Source organism: Xiphias gladius, chromosome 20, assembly GCF_016859285.1.
Source record: "Xiphias gladius isolate SHS-SW01 ecotype Sanya breed wild chromosome 20, ASM1685928v1, whole genome shotgun sequence".
In the NCBI taxonomy this organism is placed as follows: domain Eukaryota; kingdom Metazoa; phylum Chordata; class Actinopteri; order Istiophoriformes; family Xiphiidae; genus Xiphias; species Xiphias gladius.
This window is the reverse complement of record NC_053419.1, coordinates 1,720,240-1,745,488: the sequence shown is the minus strand read 5'-3', so window position 1 is coordinate 1,745,488 and position 25,249 is coordinate 1,720,240. Positions and strand designations below refer to the sequence as shown.

Sequence of the window (25,249 nt, the reverse complement as noted above, 5' to 3'; positions counted from 1 at the left end):
ACTACATAATAACTATTATAGTTTCATTTTAATTGCACAAAGATTCTTTGATTCTCGTCAGGATTCCTAATAGTGTTGACGCTTTTAAACTCTTATTCTATCACTGCAGCTCAGGGTACCATGAGGAGACTCTGGAAATTATCCACACACTGTTAAATATTTCCCATGAGTATAAATGAAGATGCCAGTCAGATTGATCTCATCAGACATGAACTACCTTTCTTCTCTTCTCTCCTCTCCAGTCTGACATTACTTAATTTTTTTTAATTATTTTTTATATATGTGTATATATATATATATGTATGTATATATATATATATATACACACATATATATATATATACATGTGTATATATACATATATACATATACATATATATATGTGTGTGTGTGTGTGTATATATATATATATATATATATATATATATATATATACACATACATACATATATATATTTAATAATTGGAAAACATTTCTAGTGTTTCTTTTCTATTCTACTTATGTGATCATATTCTTTACATTTTACCTTGTTGAATATCCCTTATGGCTGTCGTTATAACAGAATTTACTAGCAAGTATCACTGTTACTTCTCATATCATAAGTATTTTATTCATGGTTCCGACAATGTTGCTTGTAATTAACAACTCTGTCTCTTTCACATGAACACAGTCGTTGCCGGATAGGAAAGCCCAGAGTTAACTGAGCCAGTTGATAACAAGCTTCATGATAGAGGTTGTCAAGGACAGCCAATGTTAGGCTCAGTCACACCAAATAAGGAAAAGATAACCTGGGTGTGTTGAACCTGCTTGGTAGTAAAGGCTTCTGTTCAATTTGGTCACTCTGGCGATCTCCTGCCATTTTTCAGTCCAGCCACCAGATGTCCCCAGACTTTCCCTCCTGTCCCAGTCATCTGATTTCTCACACCCACCTATACGTGTTCACCAGACCTGCCTCATCTACTTACATACCTGTTACCATTTCCATCATCAGCTCACCTGGATATGTACAAGTTCACTCAGGGAATCATCCTCGAAGCCATGGCTGAGAACACGCCTGAATCCTGGCCTACTGGCCTGCCTCAAGGGACAGTGGGTGTGACTGTCCCAGTCACCTGACTCACACACACACGTGCACACCTTTTCCCATTTCTCTCATCAGCTCCCCTGCATATATTCATTCACTCCCTTTATTCCCTGTCGGAACATCTGTTCATGTTTCTGCTCATACTCTTGCTCGTGTTGTCTTGTTTTTTCCCTGTGTTCCTGTTAGTGTTTTTTTCGTATGTCGTAGCCTACCTGTGTTCCTCCCTGCCAGCTTGTTCACCTCATCTGCCTGTAAGACTGTTATTTCATTATTAAAAGTATCTTCACTGAATCTGCCTGCTTCTGCGTTTTGGTCTACCCTACCTCTGCTTGTAAGCCAGCTGTGACAAAGTTTGTACTGCATGCCTGCTGATTTTCTATAAGGCCCTAGATTTGGAAAAGTGAAATTCATAAACAAGTGTGATATTGAGGGTATTATAAACCAACTTTTTTGCACACATATATAATTTTTTTTCTTCAAATACAATCACTTAATTTTGTGCCAGTATTTGAGGTCTCTACCACTAATGGACATGAAGATATTACGACTAAAACAAGGCATGGTAGGTTTTTTTTTTTAAAGTTATTTTAATATAACCAAAATGGTAAGTGGGGTAGCTAGAAGGAATACAAAAATTGGTGTGGAAATAGCTTCATATATGGTCACTTACAAAGTACAAAGTGCTACCGTGTTCTCTTCACAGATAAATACACATAGTTACAGGGATTCTTTATCTCTGAGGAAAACATCCATAATGAAGCAGTGTCCTCCCTTATCTCTTCCTTATGTGTGTCTTGTGTTTTTCTGTGGTCTCATTTACTATAGGCCATTAATGCAAGCTAAATTCTTTACTTTAATAGAAAAAGGCATTAACTCTGATAGATTCTATATTAAATGGAGTGGTTAAATGTTTTTTCCAGATTTAGAAAATGATACTCAATAAAAAATCCAGAATTATTAAATAATATGCAATGTAGCGAATTATGTAATTGAAATTACATGTGATTTAAGCTAGTATCCTTTAACCATATTACTTGAATAAGAGGACTGAATTGGGTACACGCTTGCCCTTTTTCTTGATAACATTGAAGGGCATATACTGATGATTTCACTGTGTGGACATGTTTTAACCTGCGTATTAGTACAATTCTCTATATATAGTTTTCTAATGTGTACACTGAAAATTGCATTTATAAACACATCCAACCTTTTCTGTGGAAACGTTTAGATACTCCCACCGAAGCTTGAGAGGGCCATTTAGGATACCACTTGTTCCTCCTTTATACAAGAGGTTTTATCAAAATATTTCACTTATTTTTAATATCCAGGACCTTACTGGAAATACAGTTCCAATTTCAAATGTCCCCTCTTCCAATGAAGATACTAAAAACAAGCATATCCTTCATTTCTTACAGTTCCTATGACACAGAAATTAAATAATCATGGCGGCAAAAAAATGTAATCCTGAAATGGATGTTTTTCTACCATAGGTAAAATGTCTCTCAAATCTGTCTATCTTTGTATGAAGGAAAAACAGAAGGACACTGGCATTTTGTACCTGTAATAACCATACATCAACCAATTTCTGTGTACATTTTTATGTCCCCCCCCTAGCTACCACACATATCATTCTGGTTCTATGAAAATAACCTAAATATGGTTCCACACCTTGATTTATTCATAATATCTTCATGCACATTGGTTGTACAGACTTCAAATATTAGAACAATTTAAATGAAAGATTCTCCTTGCAGAAAAAATAATGATTGATATAATGCAAAAATCTGGGTTTGTAGTACCCTTAATATGACTCTCATTTAAGAATTTTGCAATTTTTTCCAAATCTAGGACGTTCTAAAAATAAAACGGCATGCAGTTCAGGCTTTTAATGGTTCTGGCATTCAGAAAACATGTTTATCTTCCATCCTACAAAGTTTGGTGAGTCTAGGACCAATACTTGTCAAGATGTTAGTGCTCAAACATAGCCTCCCTGATAAGTTATTTTTAAGGCTATAAAAATTGAATAATATCAGGGGCTGAAAAAATATGAAAACATAAGATTTGAACAGAAATATGTTTTAGGCCTTGGTTTTGGGACCCATTCATGATACAGACAAAGTCTGAACAAAATCTCAGATGGTGCTGCAAAAACCTTATCTGATTTGACATGGAACGACCAAGTGAAAAAATATTTTATAACTAGAGAGCAAATAGGCTCGGTATTTTAAAACACATTTCTCCTTTGGAATGTGTTGACAACAGGGGCTCTCTTCAAGTTATAATGTACTGATCATTTTGCTACTGTTAAAGCATTATCAGTAGTTGGACTAAAATATGAAATTTGTTGTGGGGGTAGTGCTTGAGGTGAGGTTACGGGGTCATAACGAGGGATTTTATCACTTTGAATGTGCTCATAATTTCTTTGCAATCTCCCCATTAGATTCGAACTAAAAGGATATGAAGTGACGTCTGTGCCTTTCTATAATCTACTCCTTTGCTGTCAAGATTCTGTTTTTCTGCCATTAGTTTATCTCTGCAGCTCTAATAAATCACTTGGCCACTTATCTATATGGTGCTTCTGTAACTCATAATTTACTGATGATCTGGTTCATTATGCTGGCGCAGAGCAGACATGAATATAGTCCTGCTAACTCTCATCCCCCTTCGACAACTGCAGGGCCACTGCATGCCATGCTGCCTGAAAACACGTACTGATAAAAAGACATGCCCTATGTGTGATATGACTGTCTGGTGTCTCTCTTATTGCAGTGCTGTGAGTAAGAGATCTTGTACCATGTGTGTCTGCATGGTAGTCATAGATATGGTTCTCTATGTTTAGTATTTGTACCTATGGTTGTAAACTGTATGGCAGGGAAGCTCTGGAGAGGACACTGACATGGCTTGATTAAGGGCGCCCAATTTGCCGCTGGGCCCCTCCTGACAGATTTTGACAAATGGCCCCTCTACAAGATAGGTCCACAATATCAGGTAGTTGATATTATATTTGTAACAAATTCACAGTTAATCAAATTTATACACTGTTAATCTGTGGCTTGTAGGGCTCCTGGGGGTCTGGGGCCATGTGGCAGGTTACTAATTGGACAGTGAAGAAGTATTCATTCAAAATAAAAGTAAAAAAACAACAACATAGAATTATACAGTATATACATGTTGTAATAGTTTGGCAAACAGTTTATTTGCATAACAGGATGGACAATGTGGACAGGTGTTAACAACATGAACCCACACTAGTTTCTTCTAAATAGGTTTGATTAAAAAATAAAATATTTTAATTAAAGGTTGGTTAAACAGAAATATTTCAAAGGAACTAATCTTTTGAAAAAAAAATCTGCATCCATTTACTCTTAGTATTACAGTTAAGTGTGTTTTTCTTTATACAGTATTTATTACTACAAAAACTACTACTACTATTAACAATAATAATAGGCTAATGTATTGGGCAATAAAACAAGAGTAGGAGATATGTATTGGTAACACAAAGAACAAAATAATAAGATTTTATTATTGGAGTGTAAAAGTAGCAACTGGAAGGACGAGGGATGGGAGTTTAAGAGGAAGAGGAAGAGGAAGAGAGAAGGAAAAGAAGGAAAAGAAGGAAAAGAAGGAAAAAAGGAGGAGGAGGAGGAGTAAGAAGAGGGGGAGGAGGAGTAGGGAGGAGGAGTAGGGAGGAGGAGTAAGAAGAGGGGGAGGAGGAGTCTGTTTGTTGACATCGGACGAAAACGAAAATCAGATGAGTGAAGACTGGTGATAATAACTCAATTTCTCGCCGTCATCAAGACACATAGCCTTGGCGAAAGCTAAGGTAGATCACTGGCTGATGAGCCATGCACTCAAACACCGCTGACCACTGTTTGTAACCTGCATTTCCAAACACTGCTTTTAGCTAGCGCTAGCCCCACTAGCTAAGTTAGCTAACATTATAGCAGGGAAAGTCACCGTTAGCCCAAACCTAATTTGGACGCTGAAGTGCACCACTGACACCGTATCGGCAAATGAATGTTTAATTTTGAATAACAAGTGTTTCTCTTTGGAATGTTGGGTTATTGTAAGTGAGTAGTTCAACAGTTGTTGTCGGCTTGTTAGTAGCTATTAAGCGTTAGTGTTTTTAAAGCAAATTATTCTACAGTGTAGCTAGCTAGCTAGGTTGCTAACTTAGTAACAGCCTGCTGTGTCTCCCTCAGAAAACATTGCTATGTGTGGTTAGCTAACAAACTCAAAGTACCACCCAAAACATTGAGCAAGCTCAGTTAATAGCTTCGACTTATCAGCTGGAGTCATTCAACGAAATATTAGTACTATAACATAATCTAGTTATTAATGTTGAAACAAGTTGTTGCAAAGTAGGCAACGACAGTTGCTAACAGTAGGCAGCCATAGGTATGACAGCTAACTTTGCTAAGTATGCAAAGGTCTGCAATGCCTGCAAATAGGTGGTCAAAAATGGAAATATGGACTGGCTTCTGATGGCAATAAGGCGTTTCGATAGCATTAGTTCATCAGTTAATTATAAATAAAGTAGACAGGGGAAATGCATTATAGAAATTAAGTTAACTGTAACGTCCAGTTAACGTCTTTGATGCTCCACTTTTGGATTGGATGTCATTTCTTTCATTTCAAAGTCCTTTACTCATTATATGATTATATGACCCTCATTGCAATCTTCTTTTTTTGGAGGGGGGGTGGGTCATATGGTCCCCAAAAGGGGATATATTAACCTAAAACGTTAATGTTTACCTGTAATGTTATCCAAAGTTATTGGAAAAATGAAGCAGATATTAGCTTATTGTGGCATTTATAATTACAGGGTCTATATGTGCTCTATTTTTTATTCACATTTGTTCTGAAAACAAATTGCTCCTAACCCTTGGCTTTATTCAGTGCTTACCTCTTAAGGTTTCCTGCACTGCCCTGTCTTTGAACTGAGCAGGAAAAGAAGAGGCTAACATGGCAGCCAAAGCAGGAGACAACCCTGAGAGCCTCATGACTCTGGCAACAGTCTTCTGCCTGAGGAACCTAGGGAAGACCATGTGCTACCAGGGATTCAGGAACAAGGTCTGCTTGCGCTCAGACATCTTCCTTCCCAGTGAAATCTGTGACAAGTTGGTCAACACGTACGTAATAAGATTCAACACTTTGATAGTTACCTAATTTCTGAATTTTGTTATGATGTTGCAGATTGCCTTGATATTGTTTGTTTGTTTGTTTAAACAGATATATGGAGTTGGTCCACACAGACAGTAATTTTGAACCAGAGGAGAGCTTCTTCCAGCTATTCTCAGACCCGCGAAGCACTAGACTGACCAGGGTACAGCTGAGAGAAGACTTTGTCCGTGACAGAGATCTGGAGGCCATTAGAAAACAGGTTGGAAACTAAAAATTAGTCATACATCAGAATAGGCTGATGACACCATTTTCATTTTCCAGTTCACCTCTGTGGACCATCTCAACTAGAAAACTTGAAAATTCAAAGTACATGTAGTCATTCACTTAAAGAATTTAAAGTAACTTCTATTGTTTTTTTTTTTACAACATCTGTCTTATTTTTTAGTTTTCATATCATTCAGTTTATGATAACATTCTACATACTAACTTAACTACAGAGACACAATAACACTAGCAGATCATGTATATGAGACAACACCGGCAACCATATTATCTAAACTTTTTTTTTTTTTTTGGAGGGGTGGGTCATATGGTCCCCAAAAGGGGATATATTAACCTAAAACGTTAATGTTTACCTGTAATGTTATCCAAAGTTATTGGAAAAATGAAGCAGATATTAGCTTATTGTGGCATTTATAATTACAGGGTCTATATGTGCTCTATTTTTTATTCACATTTGTTCTGAAAACAAATTGCTCCTAACCCTTGGCTTTATTCAGTGCTTACCTCTTAAGGTTTCCTGCACTGCCCTGTCTTTGAACTGAGCAGGAAAAGAAGAGGCTAACATGGCAGCCAAAGCAGGAGACAACCCTGAGAGCCTCATGACTCTGGCAACAGTCTTCTGCCTGAGGAACCTAGGGAAGACCATGTGCTACCAGGGATTCAGGAACAAGGTCTGCTTGCGCTCAGACATCTTCCTTCCCAGTGAAATCTGTGACAAGTTGGTCAACACGTACGTAATAAGATTCAACACTTTGATAGTTACCTAATTTCTGAATTTTGTTATGATGTTGCAGATTGCCTTGATATTGTTTGTTTGTTTGTTTAAACAGATATATGGAGTTGGTCCACACAGACAGTAATTTTGAACCAGAGGAGAGCTTCTTCCAGCTATTCTCAGACCCGCGAAGCACTAGACTGACCAGGGTACAGCTGAGAGAAGACTTTGTCCGTGACAGAGATCTGGAGGCCATTAGAAAACAGGTTGGAAACTAAAAATTAGTCATACATCAGAATAGGCTGATGACACCATTTTCATTTTCCAGTTCACCTCTGTGGACCATCTCAACTAGAAAACTTGAAAATTCAAAGTACATGTAGTCATTCACTTAAAGAATTTAAAGTAACTTCTATTGTTTTTGTTTTTTTTTACAACATCTGTCTTATTTTTTAGTTTTCATATCATTCAGTTTATGATAACATTCTACATACTAACTTAACTACAGAGACACAATAACACTAGCAGATCATGTATATGAGACAACACCGGCAACCATATTATCTAAACTTTTTTTTTTTTTTTTTTTGGAAATTAAAACTAAGGAGATCCTTAAAGTTATTAACCAGACTGTAAGTTGTAAATGTTTTCTTGGATTTAAGAAAACTTCTAACTTCCTGGTACTGTTTTGACCTGCTTTACTTACTGTAGGTGTGAATACACACAGTTTAGGTACATTCACCTTTTTTGCAATAATTTAGCCAGTGTACGTAATGTTTTATTGTCAGCATTAATTTCCTTCATTGACTGAGTTAAGGAGGACATCTTCACTTTTTCAAACTACACCTCTCTGTCTTTCTTTGTGCTTGAATGAACATGATGTAAACTGTTCATTATCGTAATGCACAGAATGTACAGGTCTTGGTCCACACTCTGTTCTGAATACACAGAGATGAAATTAATATTGCTAATGTAACTCCACTGATAAAACTGCAAACAAGTGTGTTTCCCAAAATGTGAGAGTGTTCCTTTAATATAGCCTTCATTATAGTCTACTTTTTAAATTAATTACATTTAATTTACTAGTAAATAACCATATTTACAGTTTTTAAAGCCAAATCATAACAGATCTTATCTTGGGGCACTTTTCATATAGAGCATATCTAGATCATACTCCCCCATCATATTCCCCCATGAGCATACACTTGGGAACAGTGGCAAGGAGAGATAAAGGTAGGGTGGGCACAGGAGGGAAGAGAACATAGCACAATGAAGGTTCCACATAGAGATGTATATTACTAAACAAATAATAAAGTAATAATTATAATAATCGGGCTAATAATAAGACCAAATATAAGAATAATAACAATAATTGAAGCAGTGCATGTTGAGCAGGCTCATAGGGGCAGTAGGTCGATTGCAGCTACAGATCCAGACTTTGCAGCTCTGGAGGCAGAAATACCTGCAGAAAGTGACAGGAGGAGAGAGACGAGAAAGTACAAAACTACGAAGAGAGAAGAAGCCAAGTTAGTTACAAGCATTGATGGGATATGAATATGTATGGATGGAGAGGGAGAGGAGGAGAGAGGAGCTCCGTGCATTATGGGAAGTCCCCCGGCAGTCTAGGCCTATAGCAGCATAACTAGGGGATGGTTCAAGCCAAGCCTGAGCCAGCCCTGTAAGCTTTATCAAAAATGAAGGTTTTAAGCCTACTCTTATATGTGGAGAGGGTGTCTGCCTCCTGTACCCAAACTGGAAGATGGTTCCACAATAGAGGAACCCTGATAACTTGAAAAATATGCCTCCCATTCTATTTTTTGGAGACTCTAAGAACCATAAATAAGCCTGTTTTCAGGAAGCACAATGTTCTAGTTGTGTAATAAGGTACTATGAGCTCTTTAAAATATGATGGTGCCTGGCCATTAAGGGCTTTGTAAGTGAGGAGGAGGATTTTAAAATTTCTATTCTGGATTTTACAGGGAGCCAGTGCAGTGATGCTAACACAGGAGAAATATGATCTCTTGTCCTAGTTCCTGTCAGTAATCGCACTGCAGCATTCTGGATCAGCTGCAGAGTATTTAGATAATAAGGAATTACAGCAATCCAGCCTAGAAGTAACAAAAGTATGGACTAGTTTTTCTGCTTCTTTTTGCCAAGTGCCATCTAAAGTAACTATATCATTAGATAATGTGTTTCTGAGGTGTTGGTGGCGAAGTAAAAAAACTTAAGTTTTGTCTGAGTTTAATAGCACAAAGTTGCTGGTCATCCAGGTCTTTATGTCCTTGAGGCATGCTTGAAGTTCAGCCAACTGACTGGTTTCACCAGGCTTCACTGACAGGTACAATTGGGTATCCTCTGCGTAACAATGAAAGTTTATGGACTGTTTCCTAATAATATTGCCTAAAGGAAGCATATACAGTTAGATACATAAGTATTTGGACAGTGACACAATTTTAGTAATTTTGCCTCTATACACCACCACAATGGATTTGAAAAAAAGCCATCAAGATGTGATTGAAGTGTACACTTTCAGCTTTAATTCGAGGGGTTTAAAAAAAATCAGATTAACCATTCAGGAATTAAAGCAATTATTATACAAAGTCCCTCATTATCATAGGCTCAAAAGTAATTGGACAATCCAATTATAAATATATAATACAATAATTATAAATATAAGGGTTGTTTTTGAAACTTGGATGAAAATCCTTTGCAGTCAGTGGCTGCATGAAGTCTGGAACCCATATACATCACCAAATGCTGAGTTTCCTCTCTTGGGATGCTTTGCCAGGCCCTTACTGCAGCTGCCTTCAGTTGCTGCCTGTTTGTGGGTCTTTCTGTCCTCAGTTTTGTCTTTGGTGAGTGAAATGCATGCTCAATTGGGTTGAGGTCAGGTGACTGACTAGGCCATTGTAGAATATTCCATTTCTTTTTCTTGAGAAGCTCTTGGGTTGCTTTTGCAGTATGATGTGAGTCATTAACCATCTGTACTGTGAAGCACCGTCCTATCAGTTTTGCAGTATTTGGCTGAATATGAGCAGATAGTATAGTCCTAGAATTCATCCTGCTACTTCTCTTGACTGTAGAATTTTACAATAATAAGTTTATCTCCCTAGGTCTTGACCTGGCTATATGTTGTGAAGGGTTTTTCTTCACCAAGGAAAGAATTCTTTGATCATCCACTTTAGTTGTCTTCCATGGTCTTCGAGGTCTTTTTGTGTTGCTGAGCTCCCCAGTGCATTCCTTCTTTTTAATAATGTAAAAAATTGTTGATTTGGCCACTCCTAAAGTTTCTGCCATTTGTCTGATAGGCTTGTTTTGTTTTTTTCAGCCTAATAATGGCCTCGTTCATTTTAATTGACACCCTTTTGGACTACATATTGAGAATTCCCATTAACAGCTATGAAATGCAAATTCAATATTTGGAATCAACTCCAGACCTTTTGTCTGCTTAATTTGAAGTAACAAGGGAGCAGGCCATACCCTACCATGGAAAACTGATCAATTTGTCAATTATCCTTTTCCTTTGAGCCTATGAAAATGAGGGACTATGTATAAAAAAGTCTGTAATTCCTAATGGTTAGTGTAATATTTTTGTTAAACCCCTCGAATTAAAGCTGAAAGTCTACACTTAAGTCATATCTTGATGGCTTTGTTTCAAATCCATTGTGGTGATATACAGAGGTAAATTTATGAAAATTGTGTCACTGTCCAAATACTTAGGTACCTAACTGTATAAGGTGAATAAAATTGGTCGAAGCACAGAACCTTGTGGAACTCTGTGACTAACTTTTGAGTATAGGGAGGATTTATCGTTAATGTGTACAAACTGAAATCATTCTGATCAATAGAAGTTAGTTGGTGAAGGTCAATGAGACCAAAACAGTCTAAACATATATCAGGTTTTACAGTGCTGGTTGAGGGCAGGAGGGGATGAATTTTGTTTCTAATAGTTAGAATTTTATCATTGAAGAAGCTCATGAAGTCATCATACTGAGAGCTATATGAATACATGGATGAATAGAACTATGGCTCTCTGTCAGCCTGGCTACAGTGCTGAAAAGAAACCTAGGGTTGTTTTTATTTTCCTCTATTAAAGATGAGTAATAGGCTACTTTGGCATTATAGAGGGCTTTCCTATATATTTTAAGTTTATCTTGCCAGGCTAAGTGTGATTACTCCAGTTTGGTAGAGTGCCATATCCTTTCAAGTTTTCACATTGTTTGCTTTAATATGCAGGTTTGGGAGTTAAACCATGGAGCTAACCTCCTTTGTTTTATTATCTTCTTTTTTAGAGGGGCAATAGAGTCAAGTGTCATTCACATTGAGATCGAAGTGTATCAACAAGATGATAAATTTGGGAAGGACTAAAGTTAACATAGGAGTCCTCTGTTTTATTGAAACATGGCGATGGATCAAATGCAGAATGACTTCCTTAAATCTAGCTTCAGGAATATATATTTTTGAATAATGGTGTGTAGTCCAGTAATAGGATTTCAAAAGAAATTAATAAATGGTCCGATAAAAGAGGATTCTGTGGAAAGACTATTAAATGTTTAATTTCCGTGCCATAAGTCAGAACAAGATCGAGGGTGTGGATAAATCAGTGAGTGGGTTTATTTATAGTCTGAGCGAAGTCAATTGGATCTAATAATGAGATAAACGCAATGCTAAGGCTATCATTGTCAACATCCATATGATTATTAAAATCATCCACTATAATTACTTTATCTGTAGAGGACTAAACTTGATAAAAACTCTGAGAATTCAGGTAAAAATTCAGACTATGAGTCAGGAGTTTGGTATACAATAGAATTAGCTTTAGTGTTTTCCAGGTTGGGTGTATAAGACTAAGAACCAGGCTTTTGAATGAGTTATAATTGAGTTTAGGGTTGATAAATAGGCTTGAGTTGAAAATGGTTGCAACTCCACCTCCTCGGCTGGTACCTTGAGGATTGCGATTATTAATATAATGGGGGGAGTGGATTAATTTAAACTAACATATTCAGGTTTCAGTAAGACAAAATATATCAATATAATGATCTGATATTAGATTGTTTACTGATACAGGTTTAGATGGGAGTGATCTAATGTTTTACAGTCCACATTTAATTCTCCTATTTTGTTGTACTTTTGCAGTGGTGGTCTTAATTTGTATCAGGTTTCTATGTACAACTCCTCGTCTGTTTATTTTTGAGGTGAATTTAGGTGGTTGGGCGGCAGACAAATCTGGGTTCACATGGTTTTGCTGTACTAATAAACTCAGTCAGGTTTCTATATATGAGAGCAGTTCCATCCAACGTGGGATGTATGCCGTCTCTCCTATCTTCTCTAAGATCTGTCTCTCAGATCTTCTCCAGAGAGTCCGCCAATTATCTACAAAACCCACATGGTTTGCTGGACACCACCTCGACAGCCAGCAGTTGAATGATGACGTGGCTATATGTGTCATCACTGGTCAGATTAGGCAGGGGCCAAGAGAATACTATGGAGTCAGACATGTCTTTGCATATGTACACATCAACTCAACATTAGTTTTTGTGACCTCCGATTGGCATAATTGGGTGTCGTTACTGCCGACATGAAAAACAATTTTACTATATTTACATTTGTCCTAAGCCAGCAGTTTTAAATAGGATTCAACTTCGACTGCTCCGGCCCAGGGAATACATTTGACAATGGTCGCCAATGTTGCTAACTTCATGTTTCTCAAGATAGTGCTGCCAATAACCAGAGTTGGGTTCTTAGTGGGTGTGCTGCTGAGTGGGGAGTATCTGTTTGAAACAAATGCCGGTTGGTGGTGAACCATGGGCTCCTGCTTAGAGCTATGCTTCTTGTTATGGCCAGTCACCCATCTGCCCTGGCTTCCCGGATGTTCGGGATCTGCCGGAGAGAGAGTAGGAGCTACTTTGTGTTGCCTCAGAACAGCTACTGGGGGCTAGCTAACTACTGCAGCTAATGATTTGGTTTACATGGTGCAGAGCTGTGCTTCCAATTCACTGAACCTCGGCTCCATCACTGCAAATAAACTACATTTATTACATGCACAATTATCACTAAAGGAGGCAGAGTTGTAAGACACACCGAGCAAGAGAGAGGAGGAGAGTGAGAGGGAGAGAGAGAAGCCATCGCTAACTGCTAAGCTAAAGTAACTAACAGCTCTGAATAGTGTGTAAACAATTGTGAAGTAGTAAAAAGGTCGCCCAAAGAAGGAGAGAGCTAAGAGTGTTTGAGCTGAAGTAGTGTAGGTTTAAATGTACAGCAGAGTCAACCTGACAGAGCTTGAAAGGATCTGCAGAGAAAAATGGCAGAAAATCCCCAAATCCAGGTTTGGATTTGTACTCGTGGCATTATACCCAAGAAGACTCAAGGCTGTAATTGCTTTCTGAGTAAAGGGTCTGAATACTTATGTCAATGTAATATTTCAGTTTTTCCTTTTTAATAAATTTACAAAAAATTTTAATTCTGTTTTCACTTTGTCATTGTGGGGCATTGAGTATAGATTGATGAGAGGAAAAAAATGAATTTAAATGATTTTTGAATAAGGCTGCAACATAACAAGAAGAAGAAGGGGTCTGAATACTTTCTGAATGCACTGTAAGCCTCCATGTCAATATTTCACGAGGACTCAGTCCTGTAGTTGCTTGGGATGCACTTTGAATGGAATAGAGCAAATTAAACAATGCATCCGGCCATTTTGGACCTGTTGTCATCATAGTTTTGGTCATTCTCTTTTTCATAGTAAAGTTCATCCTTTCAACCTGGCCTTTGCTCTGTGGTTAAGGGGCATGCAACTGCTACTGAAATCCTGCCACTTAGGCAAGACTTTAAGTTATCTTTGCCGCAAAGGCTTGGCCTCTGTCAGTGTTTATTCCCTGTGGTACTCCAAATGTGGTAATCAATTCTTTTAGCAGGCTTTTTAGAGTATGCAAAGACAACAATCTTTTACAACGGTCTTTGCATCCACTTTCCTAGTTGTATACACTTATACCCATTTGGAGAACATATTTGCAATTCCCAAAGAATATTCATAGCCTTGATAACTTGGCATATGTACAAAATCTATTTGTATATTTACAAAACGACCCAGTGGCAGTTCCAATTCTTCATGCTTCACTGAGCTGCCTTTCCTCCAGCTTTGCTGAAATGTCATGCATCTGTCCACTAATGTGTGTGAGATTCGTATGATGCCTGGTGCAAACCATTTTGACCGAATTACCTAATTTATCCCCCCTTCTCCTGCATGTGTGGGCCCATGTGCAACATGGGCGAGAACAAGGACAAACAGGCCTACCATTGGGGTGGAGCAACAAGCCAGACTCCGGATCACATCTACAACCTTAAAGTAACTAAATGTTTTGATCTCTAGAATTAGCTCGCTGTTTTGCATTTCCACAATATCATTAAAGCGAGTTGCACAAAATTCGATTTGCTTGTTGTGAAGAGGTACATCGATGTACCATGGAACAAGAAGAAATGGTTACTTGTTTGGCTGCAGAATCAGCTAGTGCATTACAGGAATAGACCCTGTAATGCGCAGGATCAGACCCTAAAGTGTGAGCAGCACATTTTTGACAATTTCAAGTTGAGATGGGAGCAAAATGGCTGCTAACAAATTGCATCCAAATCATGATGAATTTGTTTTCCAGAGGATGTCAGAAACCCTCTCATCATCCATAACTGACTTAAAGCATACACACCAAAAGCATATCTGGAGTCAGCGTAGATACTTAAAACTTTGTTTTTATCTAGAATGCAAGCTCTTGTGAGACCCTACAGCTCTGCTGCTTGAGCCGAAGTACCATTAGGTAATGCATGTGCTTTTATCACTTCCCACACATTCACTACTGCATAACCAGCAAGGTGTTTGTTATCAGATGGTCAACAAGCTGAACTATCAGTGTAGAGAATCATGTCAGAATTCGGTATTGAGTTGGGCAACAAGACTGTCCTTGGCAACGTGCTTGTCTCAATAGTAGCATTGCAGTCATGCTCAATATCTGCATAAAACAAAGGAAGAAGAATGGTTGGATTCAAGGAAGTTGAGTGCCTCAAAGATATGTGGGAACTCGAAAGAATGATGGCCTCGTAACCTGAATGATGTGCTGCTGTCATAAGACTGAATGAGGAACATGCACAACAGTAATGAGCCAGTACAATGGAAGAAGATTTCTCAATCATGTTAGCAACTGCAGCCCTGATCTAAGACAACCTGGCACACCAAGGACCACTGGCAAAAGTCGAGATGAGTAGTACACAACAGGCTGGTAAGGTGACCCATGTTTCTTTACCAGGATGCCTGTAGCATAGCCATCCTTCTCATGTTCATGTAGATGAAACGACTGATGATAATCTGGCAGACTCAAGGCTGGGGCTGTGGTGAGTGCGTGTTTCAAATCATAAAAGACTTTGTACATATCCTCTGCACAATGGGAGGAGAAGATTCTAGTGTTGCTGCCCGCAAGACGGAGTCTGTAGTAGTATAATCATAAATCCAATGTCGGATTGGATGTTGGGAGGAGGCATGTTGTCAAAGAGTTTCACCCTCTGTGGTGAATGGTGACCCTGCCCATTCTTTTGAACGTGTCCTAAGCATATCACTTCTGACAGGCAAAACTGTAACTTTGTCAAAGAAGCTCTGTGACCACATTCAGCCAGTCTTTGCAGGAGCAAGATAGAGTCAGAATGACAAGCTTCCTTTGATGCAGAAGCTATCAACAAGTCATCAGCATATTGTAGGTGGGTGCTCCCCCCTGGGAACTGCAAAGATCACACTTCCAGATCACGTTTTACCACTGTTGCAGACACAATCAGACCTTTGACAAAAACTTGGACTAATCATTTAAATGAAAATGCAAACAGATACTGGCTGTCTGGATTCAAAGGAATCGAGAAAAATGCTGAACACAAATCAATGACGGTGTAGTGCATAGAGTTAGAGGGCAAAGAAGCAAGCATCAAATTGGCACCTGGCACAGTTGGAGCTGTAGCCACCTCAATGTTGTTAATGGCTTGCAAGTCTTGAACAAATTGCCATTCATCTGGACTGCATGGTTTTGTAATAGGTAAAATAGAAGTGTTTCATGGACTGGTGGTTTGAACACACCTTGATCTAGTAGAGATTGAATCACACCGTCAGTTCCAGCTATTGCCTTCTGAGACAAGTGGTATTGTTTAATTGTGGGCAGTTTAACATTAGCTTTGAGTGTCATTCTGTGAGGCAGAGCAGAATTTATAAATCCCACATGGTTTTTATGTTTAGCCCATTAAATAGTTGGAACTTCAGAAACATGGGAAGTGGGTCCATATTGTACTGAAACAGTGGATGTTGCACTACAAAAATATGTTCACTTAGATGTAAGATGTACATGTCATCACCTAGGCTTGCTATCATCTGTGTTTGAGAGTCTGTTATAGCTTCTCTCAATGATTAGCATCTGGTCACCATTTCTCCAACATGCTTTGGTTCCTAACCAGGTGTCTGCTACAGTAACATTTGGACATGACTTAGGGACCTTGAACAATTTACTCTGTCTCAGACAATTTAATTGTTAAAGCACATACTGTGGACCCACAAACAAAATTTCAACAGTTCAACCACTCTTGTGTATTTAAAAATTGATCAGCCAATTGCTTATACTCATCTGAAGGATTAAATGCTGCTGTACAATGCCAATGCAAAACAGGTCTCATAGCAGGCAGTTAACCGGCGTTGTACATTAATAAAATGTTAATAATTCGTTTAAATGACTATAATTTCTGGTGCCGACTAGTGAAGGTAGCAACGTTTAATCATTTAGTTGACTAATCACCATTCATGAAGTTGTTACCCAATGTACCATCTTAGTTCTCTATGAAATCTTACAAAACAAGCATGCTTTGTGACACATTTTCTTAATTTAAAGCAATGTTTACATGGTTTACAGACATTGTGATAAAGTTTAATTTAACCTGTAGCTCTCATCCCTGTAGTTGATATCAGTGTTTTGTTCACTGATGTTCAGTAATTATTTCCTTTGTGTGTTTTGCCAGGACCTGATTGAGCTCCACCTTACCTACTGCAACAGTCTGTCATCCCGCAGCTTGAAAACACTGACCTGCTTCCGTGAGACCTTGGTGTCTCTTTGTCTTTTCGGCTGCAGCCACATCTTCTACAGGAAGGGTGGCGCCCCACTTGCCTGCAATGAAGACACTGAGGATGAGGAGGAGGAGAGCCCAGCTTCTAGACAAGCATTAGAGACAGACTTTAACTTCCAGGGGTTCAACCGCCTCAGATTGCTCAACCTGGGTGGCCTACCTGACGAGGTGGATGCTGAGACCCTTCTCAAACCCCTGAAGTCACTCACCTCACTAGACCTGTCTAATGTACAGTTGCTGGGAACAGCTTTTCTCACCCAGTGGAAGGACAGACTGGCCTCTCTTGTCCTCTATAATGTGGACCTGTCAGAGGAGTTGGTCAGTACAGTGGTGGAGCTTGTTAATCTTAGGTAAGGTGGGACAGGGCTTTTTTTTCTTTGTAGCTTCATCTCATTCATCCAAGTCGAAATGAAATAATTAATTGAACTGAAGTTATAGGGTTGAACACATTTATTGACTCATCAAAGGAGGCTTCATCACTCGTGCTGATTGGTGGTGACCCACAGGATTTTAAACCTGTGTGTTGTAAGAACCATGGAAGTCACTGAGAATTATTAAGGTCATACGCAATCATCTGACTCTCATCAGAGTTGCATAGATCAAGATGTGAAATATTGTGAAACCACACGGGAGGGGATGTCAGGATAGGAGGGCCTGTTGCATGCTTCTCAAACCTCTGCAATTATTGATGTGGCATGTGCCTCACACAATTTGAAACACTGCTGTCTGTTGCCGTGCTGACTGCACTCAGTTGCCTCTTGATGGTGGACTGGTTGTTCTGAGCTACCCCTGACCTAATCTCTTCCTTTTCCGCTTCCTTCAAAAACACACTGGTTATCAAAAAATTTTTTAAAAGCAAGCAAGCAGAAAACAATACATGTGCTCTAAAATGGCGACATATGGTCACTGTAAAAGTTTTAAGAAAGCATGGCTTTTTGGCTTTTCACGCTTTCTTCTTCTACAGTGGCCTTACTGTATGCTTGCTGTAGATAAGCTCACTGTGGCCACTGCAGTGTGGGACAGCAATGGCAACTCCCACACACGGATGAGAATGCGACTCGCATGTAAATGTGTCCATTATTTATTGCTGACAGTGCACACACAGTCATAGCAGAGATGGCAGTGGATTGCCTCACTGACCATGCTGAAACTTTAAGGACTGGGGTATGCTATAAAAAAACTAGTTTGTACAATGTGTCGTCCAACCACACTGGCATGCATTCAGTTCCAATGCTGGAAAGGTGTGGGAGGAGGGGATTTCAGATGCTGTTCGACCTATCTGACCAGCACCTCTGTCAGAGCGTACTAGTTCCTCAACTCATCCTTAACACCAATTGCTGGAACATTCATAGTTTGCATGGTGTAGAGTGCAGGATGAAGAGTATTACGTAGAGCATTAGAATCCTGCAAAACATCATACTATATTGGAATGTAAACAGTCATAATTTTATCTTTATATATGATGTAAGGGTTAAAGAGTGTCTTCTTTCCAGTTCTTCTGTTCAACATTAGGTACAACTACATGTGGCTGAAAAATGGTCAGTGAAAAATATCGGTTTGAGTCAGTTACTCCAAGCATATAATGAAGTAAAACATTTTGTAGTCTGGTGTGTGACTAATGAAGAGATTAGTTATTGTATTTACACAGTATTTTGCATGAGATATGTGAGGGGAAAAGCTTTGACCAGTAATTACACACATGCATGCTAAAGGTGGTACTACAAAACTTTTATTTATTCATTTCAGTGTTGTACAGGTACAGATAAATGTATACCCATGCACATGCAGTATATAATGTAATCTATTTACATTATACTCATTAGCATTTGAATAATGGATAAAGATATTTTGCAGGTAAAGGTTGATCTAGAAAAAATATTTTCGCCGACCACTTTTCACGTTTTATTGATGTTCACCTTTTAAATCATAGTGTATTAAAGAATATGTTTGTCGTAATACAAATCTGTCCTAATACTAGTACTAGTAATACTAATACTTCCTCCCACTGCTTGGACAAAACCATTTTTTAATCTGACACAACTGAATTCGTATTCATGTTAATTTCAAAATATGTATGTAGTTCCCTTTACATGTCCAAAATAATTTGAAAAGAATGAAATGTGTCACTGTCCTTGATAAAACACACTGCATTCTTCAGGCATCTCGACATCTCTCAGGAGAGCAGGCGGACCTCTAAGTCTAAGATGACCAGGAAAATCCTGACAGCAGTCGTACAGCGTCTGGTCAATCTGGTGTCACTGGACATCTCAGGTCACATTATGCTGGACAACTGCACAGTTCCACACTTTGAAGAAGCTATGGGGCGACCAAGGTGGTTAGAGATACATTGGACATACATTGGACTTAGAAAATTTTAATTCAGATGAACTATTTAATGAGCCACATTGTTTTCTCTTTCAGCATTGAGCCGTGCAAGAGTAGCATCTATCCTTTCCAGGAGCTGAAAAGGCCCCTGCAGTTTCTGGGCTTATATGACACCACTCTCTGTAATGTGACACACATCCCTGCTTATAAGGTACTGGTTATCTAAAGAACCGGGTGTACAGTTCAGTTTTCAGGCTGCAAATACTTATTTTGGGCATCGTAACTAAAACAACAGAGGCCGTTTTTGTACTTCTGGACTAGTTCAATGAATTATATGGTGTGAAGTGTTTAAGTTTAATTTCCCACCTGATCCAGATGTTTCCGATCATTCCTATTGACTCTGTTTCATTACTGTGTTTTATTTTCATATCTATAAACATGATCTTCAGTGTCAAAGGTGTGATTTTAAGAAATAGTAATTGAAAAAAACTAGTCATAAATGCAAAGGAAATTTAGGAAAAGTGCAGTGTGCCAAGAATATTGTTTTATAATTCAGGTCATCCGGGCCTTAATACACAAATTTTAAAGTCCATGTTTCTAGCACTGTTTCAACGAGATTGTGCTATCTTAAGTTTTTGTAGTTCAAATTGCAGCATAAATGGGAAATTTTATGCTATAATTTGAGTGTTCTCCAATCTGGGAGTATAAATCCCTCAAGGGCCTCCAGATGAATCTGAGGGGTCACAAAAGGATTGAGGGGATAAGAAAGAGGAAAAAACTGTCACAAAAATGTTATTTTCCTATTTAACATTGACTTTTTTTCTTGTGAAATACTGGATACTTTCACCTGTTCAGGCCTCTAGAAATCCTTCAGATGTAACAGTCCAAGAAGGAAAAAGCAGTCTTTGGTTGGACTACCAAAGGCGACACCTACGATGATGAAGTAGCCAAAACAAAAATACTGACAGCCAACAGACAGTATTATGAACACACTGTGATATACAGTTGATCTTAAGTTAGGGGTTCAAGAAAAAGACCTTAAACTGGTCAGATAAAAAAAGGAAAAATGTAACTTCTAGCCTTTAGTAAATTGGTAAACCCACCTTTTATGGGATGAAAAAATCTTTAGTTCTTACTTCTTACATTAGCCAATGCACATGGGCACATGGGCAGTGCACACGGTGGTGGTCTATCATAACATATACAGTAAAAGGTTATTGAAAGGTTTAGCTTTGTGAGTTAAATCTGTGTGTTGCTGGCCATTTTCAGGTGACCGGATCAAAGAATGAGGACCAGGTCCTGAATGCTATTGAGGCCTACACAGAGTTTCGCCCTGAGCTGGCCCACAGAGCCATCAATCAGCTGTTTGACATTGCCAGGATACAACACTGCAGCCAGCTGCTCCGAGCTTTGCAAGTATGATGAGTTTCAGTCAGGTTGTTCTTTGAAAGAGGTGATATCATTAACTGCCAATAAAACTTTTAGGCCACGATTCTGCATGTTGTGCCTCTAACACTTTCACATACATCTTTTATAAACTTTCTGTCCTTTTTTCAGCTTGTCATAGCAGCATTGAAGTGCCATAAATATGATAAGAGCATCCAGGTGACTGGCAGCGCCGCTCTGTTCTACCTGACCAACACAGAGTACCGCAGTGACCAAAGTGTGCGGTTGCGCAGAGAGGTCATTCAAGTGGTACTAAATGGAATGGAGCAGTACCAGGAGGTCACTGTAAGTACTCTCTGGACTCATGACCATCTCTGAAGAAAGAGGGTCAATTTTCTGTTTATTTGTGAAAAAGAATTCTTTTTTAAAAGATAGATGTCTTTACTGAAATTATGACATTTAGATCTTTGCATTCACAAGAGAGGGTTACATTTACAATTTCCAGAAACGTTATTTCTTATTTTGTATGTAAATATAGCCGATCACACACAAGTGTTTTCAGTGACATATATTTGTATTTATGCTGTCAGAGGACTGCATTATTATAAAATAGTAATTTGACAGAGAGTCTAAATTCACCAGCCTAGACATTAGTTAACCTTGGTTAACTGTAATTTAACCAAGAGAAGAATTTATCAAAACTATTTTATACTCATGCTGTTGTCTGACAAAAGAAACAGAACCAATGTCAACACCTGTACTGTATGATTTTTAGCCTTGCCAAAATGGTCCACATTTAATCACCCTACTAACCAATGGCAATACTACCCCATTAAATTAATAAAGATCAATACTGTGCCTAAAAACAGTAGGACTTGAAAACAACCGTTGCCTCACAGTCTACATGTAAATTAACCGAGCTATAGTATCAAATCTCTGTACTTTTTTGGTACTTAACAAAATGTGTCACACCAGGTATCGTAAACTGTTATCATTGAATGCTTGTTTGTACTCTTTTTTTTTTTTTTTCTTTTTCTTTGATCAGGCAGTTCTATCTAAATTACAGGTATGCCAGACTGTGTTTTATGATGTCAAAAAAATCCTTTATAGCTACTTCTAATATTTAACATTTGGGAGGTCTGGCTTCTTTTGTTTAGTGACAAAAGTTTCTTGTAGAAATACTTGTTTATATTCTTTAAAGTACGATATCAAAAAGTGCAGTTTTATCTTCTCTTGGATCAAAACAATACCGAGCCTAGTGTCCAGGTTGGCAAAGCTGAAACATACTTTTGCAGCAATACAGTAAATTGTGTTTTATGTTTAACCAGATAAAGTTGGTTTGTAAATATTCCACCTTCACTTTAACATTTAGGTTGTTTTTATGTTGATCAGTATCAACAAATCCTAATTAAAAACACTGTGATTCAGCGTTATGTAATGAAAAACATGTACCTTACCCCATGTAAGGGGCATGTGTGTGTTGCGCATGTGCCTGTGTTTGTGTGTGTGTAAGAGAGAGAGAGAGTGATCAACATGAGGAAGAAATGCTCTACAAAGTGTAGTTCTTTCATATTGAAATCTTAAGGAAACATAGCACATTAGCTTATAGTTGACGCATGAAGTTTTTACTATACTGCTTAATCAAAGCTGATCAAATAATTATGATCAGATCAGCTTATAGGCCTGTTTAGTCTACATTGTGTTGCTCTTCAGATTTGGAGAGTTTTCAATTTAAGTTGTTAACATTCCTCTATCTCACCTTGTGTCCCCTCCGTGCCCCACACCAGGTCCAGAGGAACTGCTGCTTGACTCTGTGTAACTTCAGTATTCCAGAGGAGCTGGAATTCCAGTACAGTCGGGTCAACCAGCTGCTCCTGAAAATCTTGGAGCCAGCCAGACAGGATGAGTCCATCCAGAGAATCGCTGTTCATCTCTGCAATGCCTTGGTCTGTCAGGTAGACAACCATCACAAGGAAGCTGTGGGAAAGATGGGATTTGTTAAGGTAATATCAAGATTAACTTTTTTCAACATTCTCCTATTCCTGACAGATGTTAATTTAAACAGCTTTGAGATCAGGTGTTGGGACAATTGTGAGACACAAATTGGTTTTGCTCTATTGTCTTGAAATTTGGTAAGATATTGTACTATTGATTTTGACTGCTACTTTTAAAAGAGGGGTTAAAGTTATACTTTATTTAGTTAGACTTTTTAAATCCCCATAGTGCAGAGCCCAGGGGTTCTCTCTAGTTCTCAGGCCAGTTGCTTGGTAAAGGTCAACGGCAAGAGTATTCCTAATATCTAGCAAGCTTATTTTTGGTGTGGCAGGAAACCAAAGCATCCAGAAGAAACCCCTTTTAACAGGGGGAGAACATGTGATGACAGTATCGTAGTTATTGCAGCCCAACTTTCAATTGTGTTGAAAGTGAATTGGAGTTCTGTAATATTTTATATTTGTAATTACTAACCCACCACATTTGAAATCAAAATGTACATGTACCACAGCAACTATTTTGAGAAATGGTATCGTCTGAATTCCATACCCTGCCTAGTAGTTCAACCAATGTCACTGTGTATCTACTTCCACTAGTCTTACAAAAAACCATTAATAATGACCCCTCTGGCATCAGAAACAGTCCCATGCATGAATCATGAAAAGAACATGATTTCAATATGTGTGATTTCAATATATGTGTCAGAGTGTAAGAGTTCAGTCAATCTACAGAGTCATCAGATAGGCACCCTCTCAGTGTTGGTTGAGTTGGGCTGATGACACAGAGAAGGCTGAACAGTGTTTTCCAACATCCCAGAATTATCCCCTCTTTACCTGCACCCACACACTCAATACAGCCCTTCATGGCAAGATCTATTTATTTCTGTCTACAATACAACAAGCTAAAAGCTTGTCAACTAGCATGTTGCTGTCACCCGCAGCATGCTGCTCAACCCACCAAGCAACACTCAATCATCCTCAGCCTGCCATGCTAAACTAACCAGCATACCGCCTGAGTCACAAAATAAACCATTCACCACACACCATGTTAAACTAACTAGCATGCTGCTTTGCTAACCAGCATGCTGCCTAAGCCACCAAATAGACCATTTAACAAATACTATGTCAAACTACCTAGCATGCTAGGTTAACCATCATACTAACAGCAAGCTTAAGGGCAGTTGAGACCATTTAAAAGCTGATTAATGCATGAAACTAGTACTACCAAGATAAGTGCATACATATGAGGTAAGTAGTTGTTGGATCGTATAATGTAATTACAAAACTGAAATGAGAGAAGAGATGGGAGGTAATTTAGAAGCTTTAACAGTAGAGCTTTATTGAAAAATATCATAAAATGATTTATCTTTCTTGTCAATAAGGAACTATATCAAGCTTTGTGATACAGAGAGCAGTGTTGTGTATGAAATTTGTTTTAAAATTTAAGTGATAAACATAACGCCCTGTTAAGTGCTGAAGTGATGATGGGCCAGCATGACGGTACAGAATGTCTCTGTAAATAAGTGCAGACATAAATGCTGAATGAACAGCTTTTTAATTCTACACAGAAAGTGAAAGGAAATTTGATTTTTAATTTATGGGTCAAATATTTAATTTGATTATGAATTTTAAAGGACAGTCTGCTTTCAAGACAAATTCTTAAGTTTGCATGATTTAGCAAAGTGATTTAAAGGTTATAGTTTTAATGGCAGGATAGTCAAAGACAGTTGTGAATGTAAAGAATAAAATTTACTTGGCCTAATCTGCATTTAAAACAAGTCTATGATTAAGAAGTGATATCTGGAAAGCACCAAAGGGAGACTGAAAAGTCAGGGCCTGGGTTGGAGTTGAACCAGAGACACATAAAATTATGTCATCTGCATAAAAATGGATATTGAAGTACTGATTAGAAAGAATAATGTTATTTATGTATAATGTAAATATTAATGGACAAAGAATAGATACCTGTGGTACACCATTACTGATAATAGGGCTTGACTCTGCACCATCAGTGCATGTTCCAAGGGGGAACTGGTAGCAGTAAGTTTAGTACATTAGGGCATGCTTCCTCATACAGAATAACCTCACATAAGAGCCTGATTAGGCAAGCTGTCTTTAAGGATAACTGCATGGTAAACTGCTGGCCTGTCTCATTGCTTAGGTTCATTGTGATTCTTGTTTAAATGTCAATTTTCATTGTTTCAGTA

The 25,249-nt window shown here is 38.2% G+C and overlaps 2 protein-coding genes across 3 annotated transcripts in view; both read left to right on the top strand.

Moving 5' to 3' along the window:
* The first annotated feature begins 4,784 nt into the window (after positions 1-4,784).
* Positions 4,785-6,480, top strand: LOC120806649 (protein zer-1 homolog). Its single transcript, XM_040158007.1, has 3 exons — positions 4,785-4,908; positions 5,985-6,217; positions 6,318-6,480. Exons 2-3 carry the CDS (start codon positions 6,051-6,053, stop codon positions 6,478-6,480), a joined length of 330 nt encoding a protein of 109 aa, XP_040013941.1. The 5' UTR covers positions 4,785-4,908; positions 5,985-6,050.
* A 513-nt stretch (positions 6,481-6,993) lies between these two features.
* zer1 (zyg-11 related, cell cycle regulator) overlaps positions 6,994-25,249 on the top strand; it is a 32,131-nt gene continuing 13,875 nt past the window's right edge. Inside the window, exons 1-8 of one of the 2 annotated variants that reach the window (XM_040157139.1) lie at positions 6,994-7,221; positions 7,322-7,472; positions 17,236-17,690; positions 19,499-19,672; positions 19,762-19,876; positions 20,935-21,081; positions 21,223-21,396; positions 22,839-23,054. In XM_040157139.1, coding sequence (XP_040013073.1) covers positions 7,055-7,221; positions 7,322-7,472; positions 17,236-17,690; positions 19,499-19,672; positions 19,762-19,876; positions 20,935-21,081; positions 21,223-21,396; positions 22,839-23,054 — 1,599 coding nt within the window. In that variant the 5' untranslated portion in view covers positions 6,994-7,054. Of the gene's footprint in view, positions 7,222-7,321; positions 7,473-14,431; positions 14,549-17,235; positions 17,691-19,498; positions 19,673-19,761; positions 19,877-20,934; positions 21,082-21,222; positions 21,397-22,838; positions 23,055-25,249 lie in introns of those variants that run through there. The other variant, XM_040157140.1, reaches the window with a different exon arrangement.